The sequence below is a fragment of the Erythrolamprus reginae genome, chromosome Z (assembly GCF_031021105.1).
Source record: "Erythrolamprus reginae isolate rEryReg1 chromosome Z, rEryReg1.hap1, whole genome shotgun sequence".
Lineage (NCBI taxonomy): Eukaryota > Metazoa > Chordata > Lepidosauria > Squamata > Dipsadidae > Erythrolamprus > Erythrolamprus reginae.
In genome coordinates this window covers 44,023,836-44,039,580 of record NC_091963.1, presented here as the reverse complement: position 1 = coordinate 44,039,580, position 15,745 = coordinate 44,023,836, and the positions used below count along the sequence as shown (strand labels likewise).

The window sequence follows — 15,745 nt, the reverse complement described above, 5'->3', positions numbered from 1 at the left end:
AATCACATGAAACATCTGGCTTACCCGATCAAATTGATTCAAATCTATGTTAGCTGATATCTGTATTCCCCACAATTTATACTTTTTTGCCATACCAGGAAACTGCAAGTTTTCAGGGATCTCTACTATTTCTGATCTTCTGAGGATCTCAGAGTTTCCATAGTCAATGTATAACACTTGACACTGTAACAGCAAAATAACAAAGTTTTTTTAAAATCTGCCTTTTGAAGCTGTAAGGTATTGAAGTGTATTCTTTCCAGTTGACATTCCATCCCATTCCCTCCTCACTGGGCTTTCTATAATAGTTTTCCACAGTTTGGAATTCTCCAAGAGCACTAAGTAACTCTATTTATACTAAGTCACTGGGGTGTTCTAAACCTTATTTTATTTGAGGATCACTGTTATTTTGCTCCTTAGTTTTGAACAAAACAGGAAAGCTTTATTCTTTTCTGATTTTTCTCATAGAGACATTATGTAAAAAAATCAGAAAGCTTAGCATTATAAACAAGATGATGTATTAGGAATCAGTTTTCAAAGAGCAAACAGTCTGATAAAGAAATATCACTTTAATTTGTAATAAAAGTAGACATGCACCTAAAGGAGATAGTGGAAATAAAAATAATTACTGAATATGTGTTTACAGAAAAGAAAACAAGAAAACAAACTGTACAAAAAAAAAGAAAATATAATCTAAGTAATTACATCCTATTGTCGGGGGACACTTCCATAAACTTTCTGTTACTTAAAATTAATGGCTGAACCTTTCCTTGAATCACAGCTGTGAATATTATTTGAACTATTTGACCATTAACCATAGCTGCCTTTTATTTGAAAGACTTTTAAGGCATCAATACAATTGTGTACACTAGTAAAAAATAAAGCCTGGAGATCTTGGTGGATCTTACTTGTAAGTATGCAAATGTAACAAAATAAGACAAAGTTTATCCAAGCTTAGCTGTACAAAAACAATCTCTTTGTTTAGACTTAGATATTAAAATCAGAAGTCATTTTTTTTTCTCAATTATATAAAGAAGTGGGCAGAACAACTAAATTCCCCACAATTAAATCTATCTTGTTAGTTTTTAAAATACAGCAGCAAAACAAGACAAAAGAAATTTGAATAGTGTACATTGAATTATTAACTAGGCTACAAACTTCAACCTGCTGCGCTTTACAAAACTGAAAATGTTACAAAATGTTTTTCTTCTCAATTTATTTTTGTATTATATTTTTAAAAATCAAACTGAGTAATTATTAATAAAAATATACTTACTTTTTCAGCATTGATTACTTTGAGTATTTTACATCTGTACCAGCGGTTATCTTCAGAAAAGCAACCTGCATATATCTGAGAATTAAAACAAATGTAGATAAATTGGTAATTTTCTATGTAATATTTAGATACTAACCTCATTATAGTATAAATAATTTTACCCAGAATATAAATCAGGTCTTCGTGGCCTTACGGAATGTAATCTTTTAAAAATGAATTAACCTACTTTCTTCTATTTTTATAGCTACCAATTCAGGTTTTCTTAAAGCAGCCTTTTATTCTAAAAAGGGTGTATTTGTATAGTACTACAAAAAAAAATCTTGTTCTTAAAGGAGAAATTAATAAGTCACATTGCATATAAAATACAGATGAAGAGTGTACAGAAAGTCATCATGACATCCTAATAAACGGCACAGAAATAAAGATAGCCAGCAATTTCCCACCATATATCCCATACCACTTTTCCAGAATGCAAGATTAAACAAGATCAATAGTACAAGATCTCACGCTACTGATCTTGTATGGTCTCGCGGTGAGTTAGGACTACAGTGATCCCTCTATTATCGCGAGGGTTCCGTTCCAAGACCCCTCGCGATAATCGATTTTTCGCGATGTAGGGTTGCGGAAGTAAAAACACCATCTGCGCATGCGCGCCCTTTTTTTCTATGGCCGCGCATGCGTAGATGGTGGAGTTTGCGTTCCCCGCCGCCCAAGCAAAGGGGAAACCCCGATTCGGCTCCTCGCTGCTGCTGCGCTACCAAGCAGATCAGCTGCTGGGCGGCCGAAGGAACCTTCCCTGGGTCTTCCCGGCCGCCCACGCAAAGGGGAAACCCCGGCTCCTCGCTGATGCCCGCCGCTCGCCCGCCCGCCAGCAAGGGGGGGAAGACCCAGGGAAGGTTCCTTCGGCCGCCCAGCAGCTGATCTGCTCGGCGCAGCAGCAGCGAGCAGACAAAGATCGGCGTTTCCCAGCCGCCCACGCAAAGGGGAAACCCCGGCTCCTCGCTGATGCCCCCGCTCGCCCGCCCGCCGCCCGCCGCCCGCCAGCAAGAGGGGGAGAGATAGAGAGAGAGAAGGAAAGAAAGAGATGAGAGAGGGAGGAAGAGAGTGTGAGAGAGGAAGCAAGATAGAGAAAGAGAGAGAGAAAGAAAGATGAGAAAGGAAGGAAGAGAGTGACGTCATCGGGTGGGAAAAATCGCGATATAGCGTTTCGCGAAGATCGAGATCGCAAAAATCGAGGGATCACTGTATACAGTATTCTCTTTGAATGCAGGCAAAGAAACCGTGACAGAGAAGAGATCTTTGCAAAGTGCCTGCGAAGATGAGGGGAGGGGAGAATAAGAGGGGTGAAAGTTGCAGAACTTCTATGGTCATTCGTAACAGTGAACAGTTGCCATGGTGCTACAATATTCATAATTTTGGGACTTCTTAATGCTACGGGCGTAGCATTCTTCAAGCGTTTGCTAAGGGAACGCTCATAAGCTAGGGATTACCTGTATTATAAAATCATAAATAGAAAGAGGGAATGGAAGCAACATCTCTTTGTCTGTTATCTTAATGTGTTTGCTCATACTTATTATTTATTTGTTATTTCAATTTACAGGCAGCCTTTCTCCTGACAGACTCAGAGTGGTGTGCAAGGTCAAAAACATAAATCTAAATTTTAAACCACATCATTCATTCATAACTAATGGCTAGAGCAAGATGTCATCGCTCAACAGCTCCAGACCTTTTTAGGCCTTTTGAAAGGCCAGGAGGGTGAGGCAGTGCGAATATCTGGGGAGAATTGGTTCCAGAGGATTGGAGCTGCTACAGAGAAGGCCCATTCTCGCAGCCTCACCAGCCGACACTGCTTTGCTGAAGGGATCTAGAGAAGGCTGATCCTATGTGATCTGACCGGTTATTGGGGCATATGAGACAGAACTGTCTTAACTGTTTTATGGTTAAACATGCTGGTAATGGATCCTGGATATTGACCTAGCAAAAGAATTACTATTTCCTGCTGCTATGTGCATAAAATCATTCACATAAAATTCTTTGCATGAAATTATTTTTTTTAACTTTTTCAAAAGTAGAATTTTTACAATCTTGCCTGTAACTTCTATCCCCCCCCCCCATATTTTTTTTTTAAAAAAATTCTCCATAATTATAATGGAGAAGCAAACATTTTCAATCCAGATTTCGCCACTCACCCATCCCCGGAAGTTCAGATTGCTATAATTTTTATGAATATTTTGTCAAGTGGTTTAGGATGAAATTTCATAAACCCACATAACCTGTGTGCATATTAAACTACGTATGAGAATATAAGAATAACTTATTTTAGCCCTGTATTATCTGCGCATTGAAGCCTACGTGTTTGCAAACGAAAGGAAGGCTTCCCTCCGTTTGCTGTTTCCTTGCTGAAGCCTGAAGGGAGATTGCAATCCTATATGCTCTGGTGGTGGGAGGAATGGGTGATGCCTCCAAGGCTCTGTTCCTACCCTGTTTCCCAAAGATGTGCTATATCTTATTTTCAGGGGATGTCTTATTTTTTTTCAATAAAGAAGAATTCACATTTATTGCTGAACAAAAAGAATGAACATTTATTATATACTGTACAGTAGCTGTCATCACAAACCAGCATAACCAGACAAATTGTGAATCCTATCAAGAATTTTTTACTACTACCGTAACATTATTTCCATGTACAACAATTATACTTTCTTCAAATATATGTTACATATGTTCTGTTCAGGAATGCTGCGAAACGAAACGTCTCCTATGTTTTACTTTCGGGGGTGACTGATTTTCGGGAAAACAGGTTTGCAGTAAAGGCATTTTGCAAAGAGCTGCTGAAGCCTACATGGACGCAATCCTCAAACCCCTTGCCAATGACAAAGCAAGCCTGAATAGAATAGGACTTTTGGTCTCCTACCCTTGCCCGCGCCGCTGCTAGGGTCCCACCTCCACCCATTAACCTCTAGCTTTTCTCCTCGGCTGGCCCACCCTGAGCTGTTCATCTGGCCATTGGGCCACTGCATCTCCGTCCCATAGTTTTTGGCGTAGCCCATTCGCCGAAATGTCCAGGGCTTTTTGGCCACCTGAGACAGATAGCCACCAGCCAATTGGCTAACTGCCAAAGCTGGTTACCAGAAGCCGTGATGTGATCAATAGCAGAGACTGCAGGGTTTTGGGGAGATGCTGTAGCCAAAGGGCCTCAGGCACTTTTTAGAAGAAGGAAGCAGAAGGGTGGAAGGTCCACTGTACCTGATCATGCTTCCCTGACACTGAATCGGCAGTGTTAGTTGCTGTGACTGCTGCCCCAGTTTAGTTGGAAGGAAAGAGCGATTGGGGTGTGTGTGTAAATAAGCCAGCTTCATCCAAAGGTAGCCTTAGAAGGAGGGAGAGAAGGAGGAAGAGAAGAGAGAGATAGAGAAAGAGAGAGTGGGGGAGAAGTGATACAAGAATGAGAACAAAGAAAAAACAGGTGGAGATGTATAACTGGGTATCATCAGCATACTGATGATACCTCACTCCATGCCCTTGGATGATCTCACCCAGCGGTTTCATGTAGATACTAAATAGCAGGGGGGAGAGGACCAACCCCTGAGGCACCCCACAAGGGAGAGACCTAGAGGTCAACCTCTGACCCCCCACTAACACTGACTTCAACCGACCAGAGAGGTAGGAGGAGAACCACTGAAGAACAGTGCCTCCCACTCCCAACCCCTCCAACCACCGCAGAAGGATACTATGGTCGATGGTATCAAAAGCCGCTAAGAGGTCAAGAAGCACCAGGACAGAGGACAAATTGAGTGAAAGACAAGAAATGGAAACACAAGAAGAACAAGAAACAGAGAAGGAAGGGAACAAAGAGGAGAAGACTAAAGAAATAGAAGAACAACCAAAACCAAAAGAAGCCAGAACAAGAACTCAGAAGGACAATCAAACAAATCAAAACTAAACCAAGAAGAAAGTGAATGAAAGATGCAAAGAGAGATAAAATTAATATCAATCAATATATGCTGTACTGTTCGGGTCTGTGAGACCCGAAATCAAAGTTTGAGACCCTGTAAAAAATTTTCCCTGCATATCTGAAACTTGAAATTTCATGACTTTTCATCATTTCAGGGGTTCTATGAGAATTTTTTTTTTTTGGGGGGGGGGGGGGTCTTTCTTGCTGGGGAAAAAAGTCACACTTGTACTGTTCCCGGGTCACCCTGAGCCGGACCGAAATTTCTTCATTTGAAGTGCTTATGTTTGGTCAATTTGAATACTTTTTTCACTTGGAAAGTAGTCTGAACATTTCTGCACACAATGATATGAAAATTGAATTGAAAATAAATTATGCATATTGCTTTATTTTGATTATAAAATGCAGACACCCCCCTTTATTTGTGAACTTTTTTTCAATTTATAGATAATTTAGCTTGCAAAATGTGTTCAATTTTACTAAAGTTAGTGTGAGATTGGTAGTTTGAACATTTCTGAACATAAGAAAAATATAAATGAACTGAAAGAAATGATGCTTATTGGTTTTTTAAAATTAGAAATAAGGCCTCCCCCCCCCCCACCCCCAGCTGCTTGCAACCATTTTCACTTTAAAAAAATTTTAGGCTCCAAATCCGAAATATTTTTAATATATTAGGCATTCATTTACTCAATTTAACATTGCTGATCATTATAAAAATATTTTTGGGGGTGGGTGCTAACTTTTTACTAGGCAAAAGTTTACCTAAACTTGTATTGTTCGAGTCTATTTGACCCGAAACAAAACAATTCTTTTAGGCACTTAACTGTGGTCTTTTTGAAAACCTTTTTCACTGGGAAACTAGTTTGAACACTTCTTAACATAATATGATAATTAAACTGAAAAAATTGATGCTTATATTTTTATTTTGATCAGAAAGCCCCCCCCCCCCCTACGTTTTCAGCATTTCGCGTCAGTTTATATTTTGTTTAGGCTACAAATCTCTAAGGAATGTTCCCCCAAACATTTTGATATACTAAATTGAACATTCCTGATCATAAGAAAAATAGAAATGAACTGAAAAAAGTGATGCTTATTTGTTTATTTTAGTCACAAAAGGGCCACACCCCCTCGGCCTTGCTGTGTGCCATTATTTTCACTATTTACTGTATATATATTTGGCTTGAAATATTTGGAACATCCTTTTAAAAAGCAAGCACATGATAGCCAGACAACTAATTTTATGAAAGAAATCCATTTTACTAAAAACAAGTATGTAATTTTGAAATTAACAGCATAATTTTTATATAAATTGAAATAATTGAAAACAGTGGGGTGGGAGACTTTTTGTGCAAAATAAACCGATAAGCATCAATTTTTTCAGTTCAATTTTCATATCATTATGTTCAGAAATGTTCAAGCTACCAATCCCACACCACGTTTAGTAAAATAGAATGCATTTTGCAAGCAAAACTATCCATAAATTGAAAAAAAAAATCACAAAAATGGGGGGGCGCATTTTATCAGCAAAATAAATCAATAAGCATTACTTTATTCATTTCAATTTTCATTTCAATGTATGCAAAAATGTTCAAACTTGTTTCCAAGCTTTCAAAAAGACCAAATATAAGTACCTAAAATGATCAATTTGCGGTCCGGGTCAAATAGACCCGGGAACATGACATTAGGGAGTTTTATCGAACAGTACAGCAGGGTTAAAAGAAAGAAAACATTAACAAAACTAGCTAAACAAAAATATTACATGTTTATAAGAGACGCACATCAAAGAAACGGAAAAGAAATATCTAGATTTTCCAAAATTGGGCAAGGTATACATGACCGCAGACAGAAAAAAAGGGGGAGCATGGCAATTTATGAAAAAGAAGATCTAAGAAGTAAAGAATTTTATAAAGATAAAAATGGAAGAATCTTAATGATAGAAATAGGGAAAACAAATATTTTGATAATTAATATTTATGCTCCCAATAAGAACCAAAAATAATTCTATAAAAAAGTACATTTTAAAATAACCCAAATGGAACACAAAACTATATGCATAATTGGAGATTTTAATGGGATATTTGATGGGAGAAAAGACCATATGGGAAAGAAAAAGAAACAACCAAGTAAATCTACATTACCAAAAACCTTTTGGGATATGGTGGAAGAATTTAATTTAATAGATTTATGGAGGACATTCCATCCTAAAACTAAACAGTTCACATTTTATTCCAATCCCCATAAAACACACATCAGAATTGATATGGCATGGATTACAAGTGAAATAAATAGAAAAATAGAAAAAATAGAAATTATGCCAAACATATGGGCAGATCATAACCATTCAATACAAATAACCTGGAAAAATAAAGGATTCAATAATAGAAGATTGACTTTTAATACACATCTCACACAAATGATCATTTTATACAAATGTTAGCAAAAGAATTAAAGATGTTTTTGATAGAAAATAAAAAACAGCCAACTTCCAACCAAAATTTATGGGGCATGATAAAAGCGTATACAAGAGGAATAATAATTTCATATACAGCAAAGAAAAATAAAGAAAAAATGGCAGAATATAATAAAATAATAAAGGATCAAGGTTAAAAATTCAACTGCAAAATAAAACATCTTTCAGCTGTGTCGAGGAGGGCGTTTGCCCAGGTTCGCCTGGTGCACCAGTTGCGGCCCTACCCGGACCAGGAATCACTGCTCACAGTCAACTCATGCCCTCATCACCTCGAGGTTCAACTACTGTAACGCTCTCTACATGGGGCTACCTTTGAAAAGTGTTCGGAAACTTCAGATCGTGCAGAATGCAGCTGCAAGAGCAATCATGGGCTTCCCTAAGTATGCCCGTGTTACCCGGTCACAATTCAATGTGTTGGTTATGACCTATAAAGGTCTTCATGGCATCGGACCAGAATATCTCCGGGACCGCCTTCTGCCGCACGAATCCCAGCGACCAGTTAGGTCCCACAGAGTTGGCCTTCTCTGGGTCTCGTCAACTAAACAATGTCGTTTGGCAGGACTCAGGGGAAGAGCCTTCTCTGTGACGGCCCCGACCCTCTGGAACCAGCTCCCTCCCAGAGATCAGAATTGCCCTCACCCTCCTCGCCTTTCGTAAGCTCCTTAAAACCCACCTCTATCGTCAGACATGGGGGAATTGAGATATTGAGATAGTTATTTTAAATATTAGATTTGTCATATGCTGTTTTATTGTTGTTGTTAGCCGCCATACGGAGAGGGGTGGCATACAAATCTAATAAATAAATAAATAAAATATGCTGCTAAAATCTGTAAAGAAGGGGGATAAAACCTTCTTCAGATATATTAGTGATAGGAAGAAGAAAACTGCAGCATCACAAAGCTTAGTACCGGCAATAATACATACATTGATGGGAATAAGGAGGTCGCTGACCATTTGAATAGCTATTTTTGTTTGGTTTTCTCAGAAGACATCTTACAATATAATACTATGGATCGATATAGCATTGCTTCCAGTTGTAGGGATTCAGCTCCAGTGATCTCAGAGGCTGATGTCTTAGTTGAACTTGAACAATTAAAGATAAATAAGGCAATGGGTCCAGATGTCATCCATCCCAGAGTTCTTAAAGAACTCAGATCAGTGATTGCTACCCTCCTGACTGATTTGTTTAACCAATCCCTTTTAAAAGGAGAAGTTCCTGGTGATTGGAGAATGGCCAGTGTTGTGCCTATCCAGAAGGGCAGTAGAGAAGAAGTTGGTAACTACAGGCCAATTAGCTTGACGTCAGTTATAGTTAAAATGATGGAGACTCCACTCAAAAAGGTGATAAATCAGCACCTAAAAAACAATAACTTATTGGACCCAAACCAGCATGGCTTTACTGAAGGCAAATCTTGTCAGACTAATCTCATTGATTTTTTTGACTATATGACAAAGGTATTGGATGAAAGTGGTGCCGTGGATATTGCCTATCTGAACTTCAGCAAAGCCTTTGATACGGTTCCACATAAAGAGCTGATAGATAAATTAGTGAAGATTGGACTTAACCCCTGGATAGTTCATTGGATTTGCAGCTGGCTGAAGCGTAGACATCAGAGGGTGGTTTTTAATGGCGAGTATTCTGAGCAGAGACTGGTTACAAGCGGTGTGCCACAAGGTCTGTTCTGGGTCCTATTCTTTTTAATATAGGGGAAGGTTTGGTAGGGAAGGTTTGCCTATCTGCCAATGACTCTTAGCGTGCAGTTGGGTGATATTCCTGAAGGCGTCTGTAATATGACAAATGGTTTAGTTTTATTAGATAAATGGTCAAAGCAATGGAAACTGCAGTTTAATGTTTCTAAATGTAAAATAATGCACTTGAGAAAAAGGAATCCTCAATCTGAGTATCGTATTGGCAGTTCTCTATTAGCAAAAACGTAGTCTCAAAATGGGTGAACAGTGCAGTCAGGCGGCAGGGAAAGCAAGTATATTGCTTGGCTGCATAGCTAGAAATATAACAAGCAGGAAGAGGGAGATTGTGATCCTGCTGCTGGTGAGACCACATTTGGAATACTATGTTCAGTTCTGGAGAACTCACCAAAAAAAGATATTGATAAAATTGAACGGGTCCAAAGACGGGCTACAAAAATGGTGGAAGGTCTTAAGCATAAAACTTATCAGGAAAGAGTCTGCGGAGAGGGGCAGCATACAAATTAATTAATTAATTAACTAACTAACTAACTAACTAACTAACTAACTAACCAATCAATCAATCAATCAATCAAATAGCTAGCCTAGAGGATAATTCTCTGCCTTACAAGGCAAAGGTTGCAGGTTCAATTCCCAGTGCGTATGGCTAGCTGATGAGGCCAAAATGAGGCCAAAATAGATCTATCCTAGTCACCCTTAATTTTCAAATTCAGCAAAAAAAACCAACAGCATGTGACATATATATAATGAACTCAATCTGTATAGTCTGGAGGAAAGAAAGGTAAGGGGGGACATGATTGAAACATTTAAATATGTTAATGGGTTAAATAAGGGAAGTGTTTTTAATAGGAAAGTGAACACAAGAACAAGGTTAGTTGGGGGAAAGATCAGAAGCAACATGAGAAAATATTATTTTACTGAAAAAGTAGTAGATGCTTGGAACAAACTTCTAGCAGTTGTGGTTTGTAAATTTACAGCAATTGAATTTAAACATGCCTGGGATAAACCTATATCCATCTTAAGATAAAATACAGGAAATATTATAAGAGCAGACTAGTTGGACCATGAGGACTTTCTCTGCTGTCAATGGCACCACCTTCATCCAACATCTTTGTGACATAGTCAAAGAAATCAATGAGGTTAGTCTGACATGATTTGCCCTCAGTAAAGCCTATTCTATTCTATTCTATTTGAAACATAAGTCCTTAAAGTGCATGTTAAAGCATACAAATTCAACTGATGCCTGCAAAATGTTATCTTGTGTTTATATAAGATAAGTATGTATATAACCTACCTTATTAAAATCTGGTTTGCCAAAAACTTGGACAGCATGAGGACAGATTGCAGACAGTTCAGAATTAATCTTCAAAATTTCCTGAGATCTATAAACTTTCTAAACAGCACACATTGAAATCCAAATAAATATTCATATTCACGATTTTTATAGATAATCAATGACAAATACTAAAGTGATTCAAACATAAAACATTCTACATGTATAATTTTGAGTTTATCTTTAAAAAACCCTTTCATTTTATCAAATTTAAGCATAAAGAATTTCTATTTTAGATAAATAATCTGAGGCATGAATTATTTTAATCTCACTTTAAATAACAGTGCTATTCAGAACACCCCACAATTTTGAGCTTACCTGCGCCCAAAAAGTTACAGCGTCTTCTATATGGCAGCCAAATACAATTTCCACTGAGAAGAACAAAGAAGTTGAATCAGTTTTATATTAAGAGGGTAATAAAAGAGGTTTAAAACCCCTATATTAAGAGGTTTTTTAAGAAAATCTATACCCTCTTAATATATGTACCTTTATTATATGTTGAATCCTCCTCCATTCTGACAGTACCTAAAATAGGGAAGCAATTGTTAGTTAAATTAATAGCCTATTATTTATTAGCAGTAACTTAAATAATTCAAACATTACATACTGTATTTTTTGGAGTATATGATGCACAGTATTTCTCCCTAAAAGAGACTGAAAAAAGTATTCAAAAAGACCATTTCAGTAGCTAGAACCAACCCTTTTATACTCCGGGTCTAAAAGAACCCGGAGGGTAACAAGTGTATAGTAAATGCGAGGAGAGTACCAGGGTTAATGTATAAAGCAATATGCTTTATTTTGTCTTGTTTGTATGTATGTATGCTTTTTTTCTATGTCGTTTTTGTTTTTATTAATGTAAATAACTAATAAAGATATTTTTGATATAAATGTCTTGTTCTCCTTTAGCTAAGGCCTAGCTGAAAAGTCCAGGTCTTCCTAATTTTTTTAAACAAGAGTGAATGATGAATAATAATAATAATAATAATAATAATAATAATAATAATAATAATAACAACAATAACAATAACAATAACAATAACAATAATAATAATAATAATTTATTAGATTTGTATGCCGCCCCTCTCCGCAGACAATCTGGATCTCAAAGCAAATCTTGTATATTCCCAAGATCCCAATAGATATTAAAGAGCCCAAATAAGATTGAACAAGCAGATTCTATCAGAGTTCTATAGAGGATTTTGAGCTCCTAGGAATGAATAAGTATCTGTAAGGAGAGAAGGTGGTGTTGTAGAGCACAGAGATTTTAGGTACATGGGGAGTTCATGCCTTCTCATTCTTAAAAAGTAAAGTGTTTATACTTCAATCAAACCAAATTTTAATGAAAGGTACCTATAAGATTCTGTCCCTTAGATCCAGCTATAAACACTAAAAGCCGTGATGGCGAACCTATGGCATGTGTGACAGAAGTGACATGCAGAGCCATCTTCTAGACCCACGGAGCCATCGCTCATTGCCCTTCCAGGTTCCGGCATACCAGCCAGCTGGTCTTCGCAAGTGCAGGAGTGCCAGAAACCTAAAGAGCAGTCAGCTGGTATGCATATGCGCACCAGAAAGATGAACTTCCTGTTTCCGATGTGCACATGTAGGCCAGCCATTTGGTCTGGTATCTGGCACACATGCATGCATGAAGAATAGTTCACATGTCCAAAAACTTGGAGACAGGATCCCAGCGGTCATTTCCTAAGGGAGCAGAGCTGTCAACCAGGATCGGCCAGCTAGGACTTCCCTCCCTCCCCGAACGGACTTCTTGTGCAGCCCCAGTCCTACAATCAACAGCGATGACCATCCATGGTTCAGACCACCTGTCAACTCGAGCACATCAGAAGAGAAGCAGCAGAAGTGCTGCTTTTTCTCGGTGGCAGGTGAGGGCGGCAGTTCTCCTCCAGAATCCTGGCAACAAGTGACAGGGTGAGAACCTCTGTGCAGCCCTAGGAGAGGAGCAAGGGCAGGATTGCTTGTTCTCAGTGGTGGGCACAGGGGGTAGCGATTTCATCCAGAATCCTGGCTGGAAGCAGCAGGATTCGCTGCATATCCCCAAACGAGTAGAAGGGCAGGGCTTCTTGTTCTTAGTGGCCACCGTCCCCTCTTGCCCACCACCGAGAACAAGCAGCCCTGCCCTGCTGCTGTCCTGGGGTGGCAGGCTACGTAGTTGTCATCCTGCTGCTTTTGACCTGGATGCTGAAGCAGAAATCCCCACCCTCCAGCCACTGAGAACAAGTGGTTCTGCCCCTTCTGCGGTCCTGGGGCTCCACAGGGCCACCCTGATACTTGTGGCCAGGATACTGGAGGTGAAATCCCCTCACTTCCAGCCACTGAGAACAAACAGTCCTGCCCCTAATGCTCTCTTGAAGCTGTACAGCAATTCTAACCCTGCCACTTACAGACAGGATGCCCCTTGTCAGCCACCAAGAGCAAGCAGCGCTGCCAAAGGAGCAGAGTCCATGCAAAGTAATATCTGTATGAGACATCCCAGCTGGGAAGGGGCCACTCTTCCTTGGGAGAAGGCGTGGAAGGGCTATACTAGCTTGGTCTCGGTGGCAGGCTGGGGAGCACACTTCATTGACATTCTTCCGGGTTCTGGAAGACACAATTCCCCCACAGCCTGTTTTTGTTCCCAGGCTTGCCAGGTTCAAAATGGGAAGGGTGTGTGAAGCAGGCATGCACAGGGGGAGAGCAGGGATCACATGTGCTTTCAGGGCAAGAGCAACTTAGGGGTGTTGCGCACGCATGCGTGAGGGAGAAATGGCATCATGCATGCATGCATAAGGGAGTGGGAGCGTATAGGTGGTGTGCACGCATTCACATGGGGCATGGTACAGTGTGGGCACTGCATTATACGCATGTAATTAGTAGTAATGATAGGTACACTAAAATAATTTCTAATTCCAAGAATATCCTTTTACCAAGGTCTAAACATAAGGGACAGCCTCAGTTGCAAGCTTTGTACTACAGTGATCAGATAAAATGTTAACATAACTTTTCCAATCTAGAAAGTGCTGATTCCAGTCTCACCTGTTTCAATCTTATTGCCCAACATCACTCCTTTAATTTCAACAATATTTTATTTATCAAATTTATAAATTACCCATATTCCTCATTTGATAATATACAAATGTACAATTGCACTCTGGGTAGTCTACAAATAAAATATTAAAACAAAGATAAATAAATTTTAAATAAGAGGCAATGGTTAAAATTCAGCATTAAGAGTGAGTTAATGAATTGTTGTCACTGTTACAATTGACAATGTTATAAAATGATTGATTAGATTTATATCCTGCTTTTCATTCAGGAGTTCCAGATATTGTTTGTTATAATATTTTGTTCTATTTTTCCTTTAACAATTCTGTAAGATAAGTTGGACAGAAAGAAATTTGCTTAACAACCATGTTACTATTTTGGACTCAATTGTGATTGTACATCTAAGACTACCAGTATTGCTATAGCTGAGGCTGGTTTACAACTTAAGCTTTCTGCTTTAATTCAAGATTCCAACCATTATGCTGCAATTCATCAACAAATTCATTAGTGGATCAGATATACTTTTAGCCATTCTGCTCTAAAGATTACCTCAATTTTTAAAAGTAGCTATTCATATAATTACCATTTTCTATGGACACAAGATTTATAGAGAATATACCCTATCTAGCTTTAATTAATCTTAAAAAAGTACAAATTTGGTTGAATATTGCAAGAAGCAAAACGGAAATGTTTATTCCAGATGATTCAATAGTTACAACAATTGTTTTATCTCACTTGTAAGTTACTGAGTACTACACCTTTATCGTTGTAGTTGCCAATCTTCCTATAATTATTAAATCATTAAAACGATAGCTATTCCACGAGGTTGGGCTACAGATATTCCACAAAATGGACCTCTTGGAATTGTACCAAAAAAAGTAACTCATGGACTCTTGGTAAGCCACTTACTTACCCACAGTTGTTTGAATCAGGGTAACCTAACTGGCTGGCTTTCCAGCACACACCGTAGTAAACCACAAATTCTTACGTAGCTGAATCTCCTGATTTAATAGCCAACGTTTTCGTTTAAGGCGTCATGCAATCTAGCCACAGCTGAAAGTCAAATACTATTAACGGACTCCACTTTTCAGCAAGACTAGGTGACTCAAGACTGTCGGCCTCTTCGCGTTTTTATTTCATTTTATTTGCTGCAAAGATGCGATTCAAGAAAAGCACTTATGGTTTCAGCTTTTTAGAATCAAATCACCACTTAGCAAGTTGCTGTGAGATGCTCTTTGGATTTTACTTCGCTTCCTCCCGCATTCACTCTATTTTAGAATCGCAGGCAAAGGTCTGTTTTAATAATTGGGCCAGAATTAGAATTTCGAGAGTTATAGAAAATACTCGCAGAGCGCAAACAATATTACGCCCTTAATACAGTCACATGAGGTAGTAACAGCCAACCTCTGTGCGAGAAGTTAACGGCCAAAAAACCTTTCTCGGATCTGATTGGGCAAATGTGAGAACCACTCTTTCTCGGATCTAATTGGGCAAATGAATCTTTCGGTGTGGCGTTTTTTTCGGAATACAGTAATGCCTTCATTCCCGTTTGGCTACTGAGTGTTATGATGAGCATGCTTTCTCGCCACGATTGCTACAGAACTCTGTTTCATTCTAGATAGCTGAATTGCCCGATCCCTCTTACACAGTAATCTTCTTGAATAAAACGGTGTTTTTTCCCCATATTCATGAAGTACTGTATTGTGAATATTTTGCCAGTGGTTTTTGAAAAAGTTAGTCTTTTTTTCTTTTTAAATTAGCTTCACCTAAACAGGGTTCTAGTGATCCTTTTTCACTTACGATTTCTAGCTACTTTTTAATCAGGCAGAAGTAGCAAAGCTAACTTGCAAGCTTTCGGGATCTAAATGCATATAATAATTTTTAATGCAGCATTAGTGTCATCAAAACTAAGCTAGTTGGAAATAATTTCAATTGCCAGATCATCACCATTTTAACCAGTCTATCCCA

At 38.6% G+C, this 15,745-nt stretch overlaps 1 protein-coding gene across 3 annotated transcripts in view; it reads right to left on the bottom strand.

Annotated features, from left to right (window-relative positions):
- The window catches only part of STK31 (serine/threonine kinase 31), a 114,665-nt gene extending 99,852 nt beyond the window's left edge, over positions 1–14,813 (bottom strand). Inside the window, exons 1-6 of one of the 3 annotated variants that reach the window (XM_070726414.1) lie at positions 14,691–14,813; positions 11,222–11,260; positions 11,054–11,106; positions 10,697–10,795; positions 1,274–1,348; positions 25–183 (exon numbers count right to left, since the gene is read on the bottom strand). In XM_070726414.1, the coding sequence (XP_070582515.1) occupies positions 25–183; positions 1,274–1,348; positions 10,697–10,795; positions 11,054–11,106; positions 11,222–11,249 (414 nt within the window). In that variant the 5' untranslated portion in view covers positions 11,250–11,260; positions 14,691–14,813. Of the gene's footprint in view, positions 1–24; positions 184–1,273; positions 1,349–10,696; positions 10,796–11,053; positions 11,107–11,221; positions 11,261–13,768; positions 13,809–14,535; positions 14,606–14,690 lie in introns of those variants that run through there. The other 2 variants (XM_070726416.1, XM_070726413.1) reach the window with 2 other exon arrangements.
- Positions 14,814–15,745: the final 932 nt, after the last annotated feature.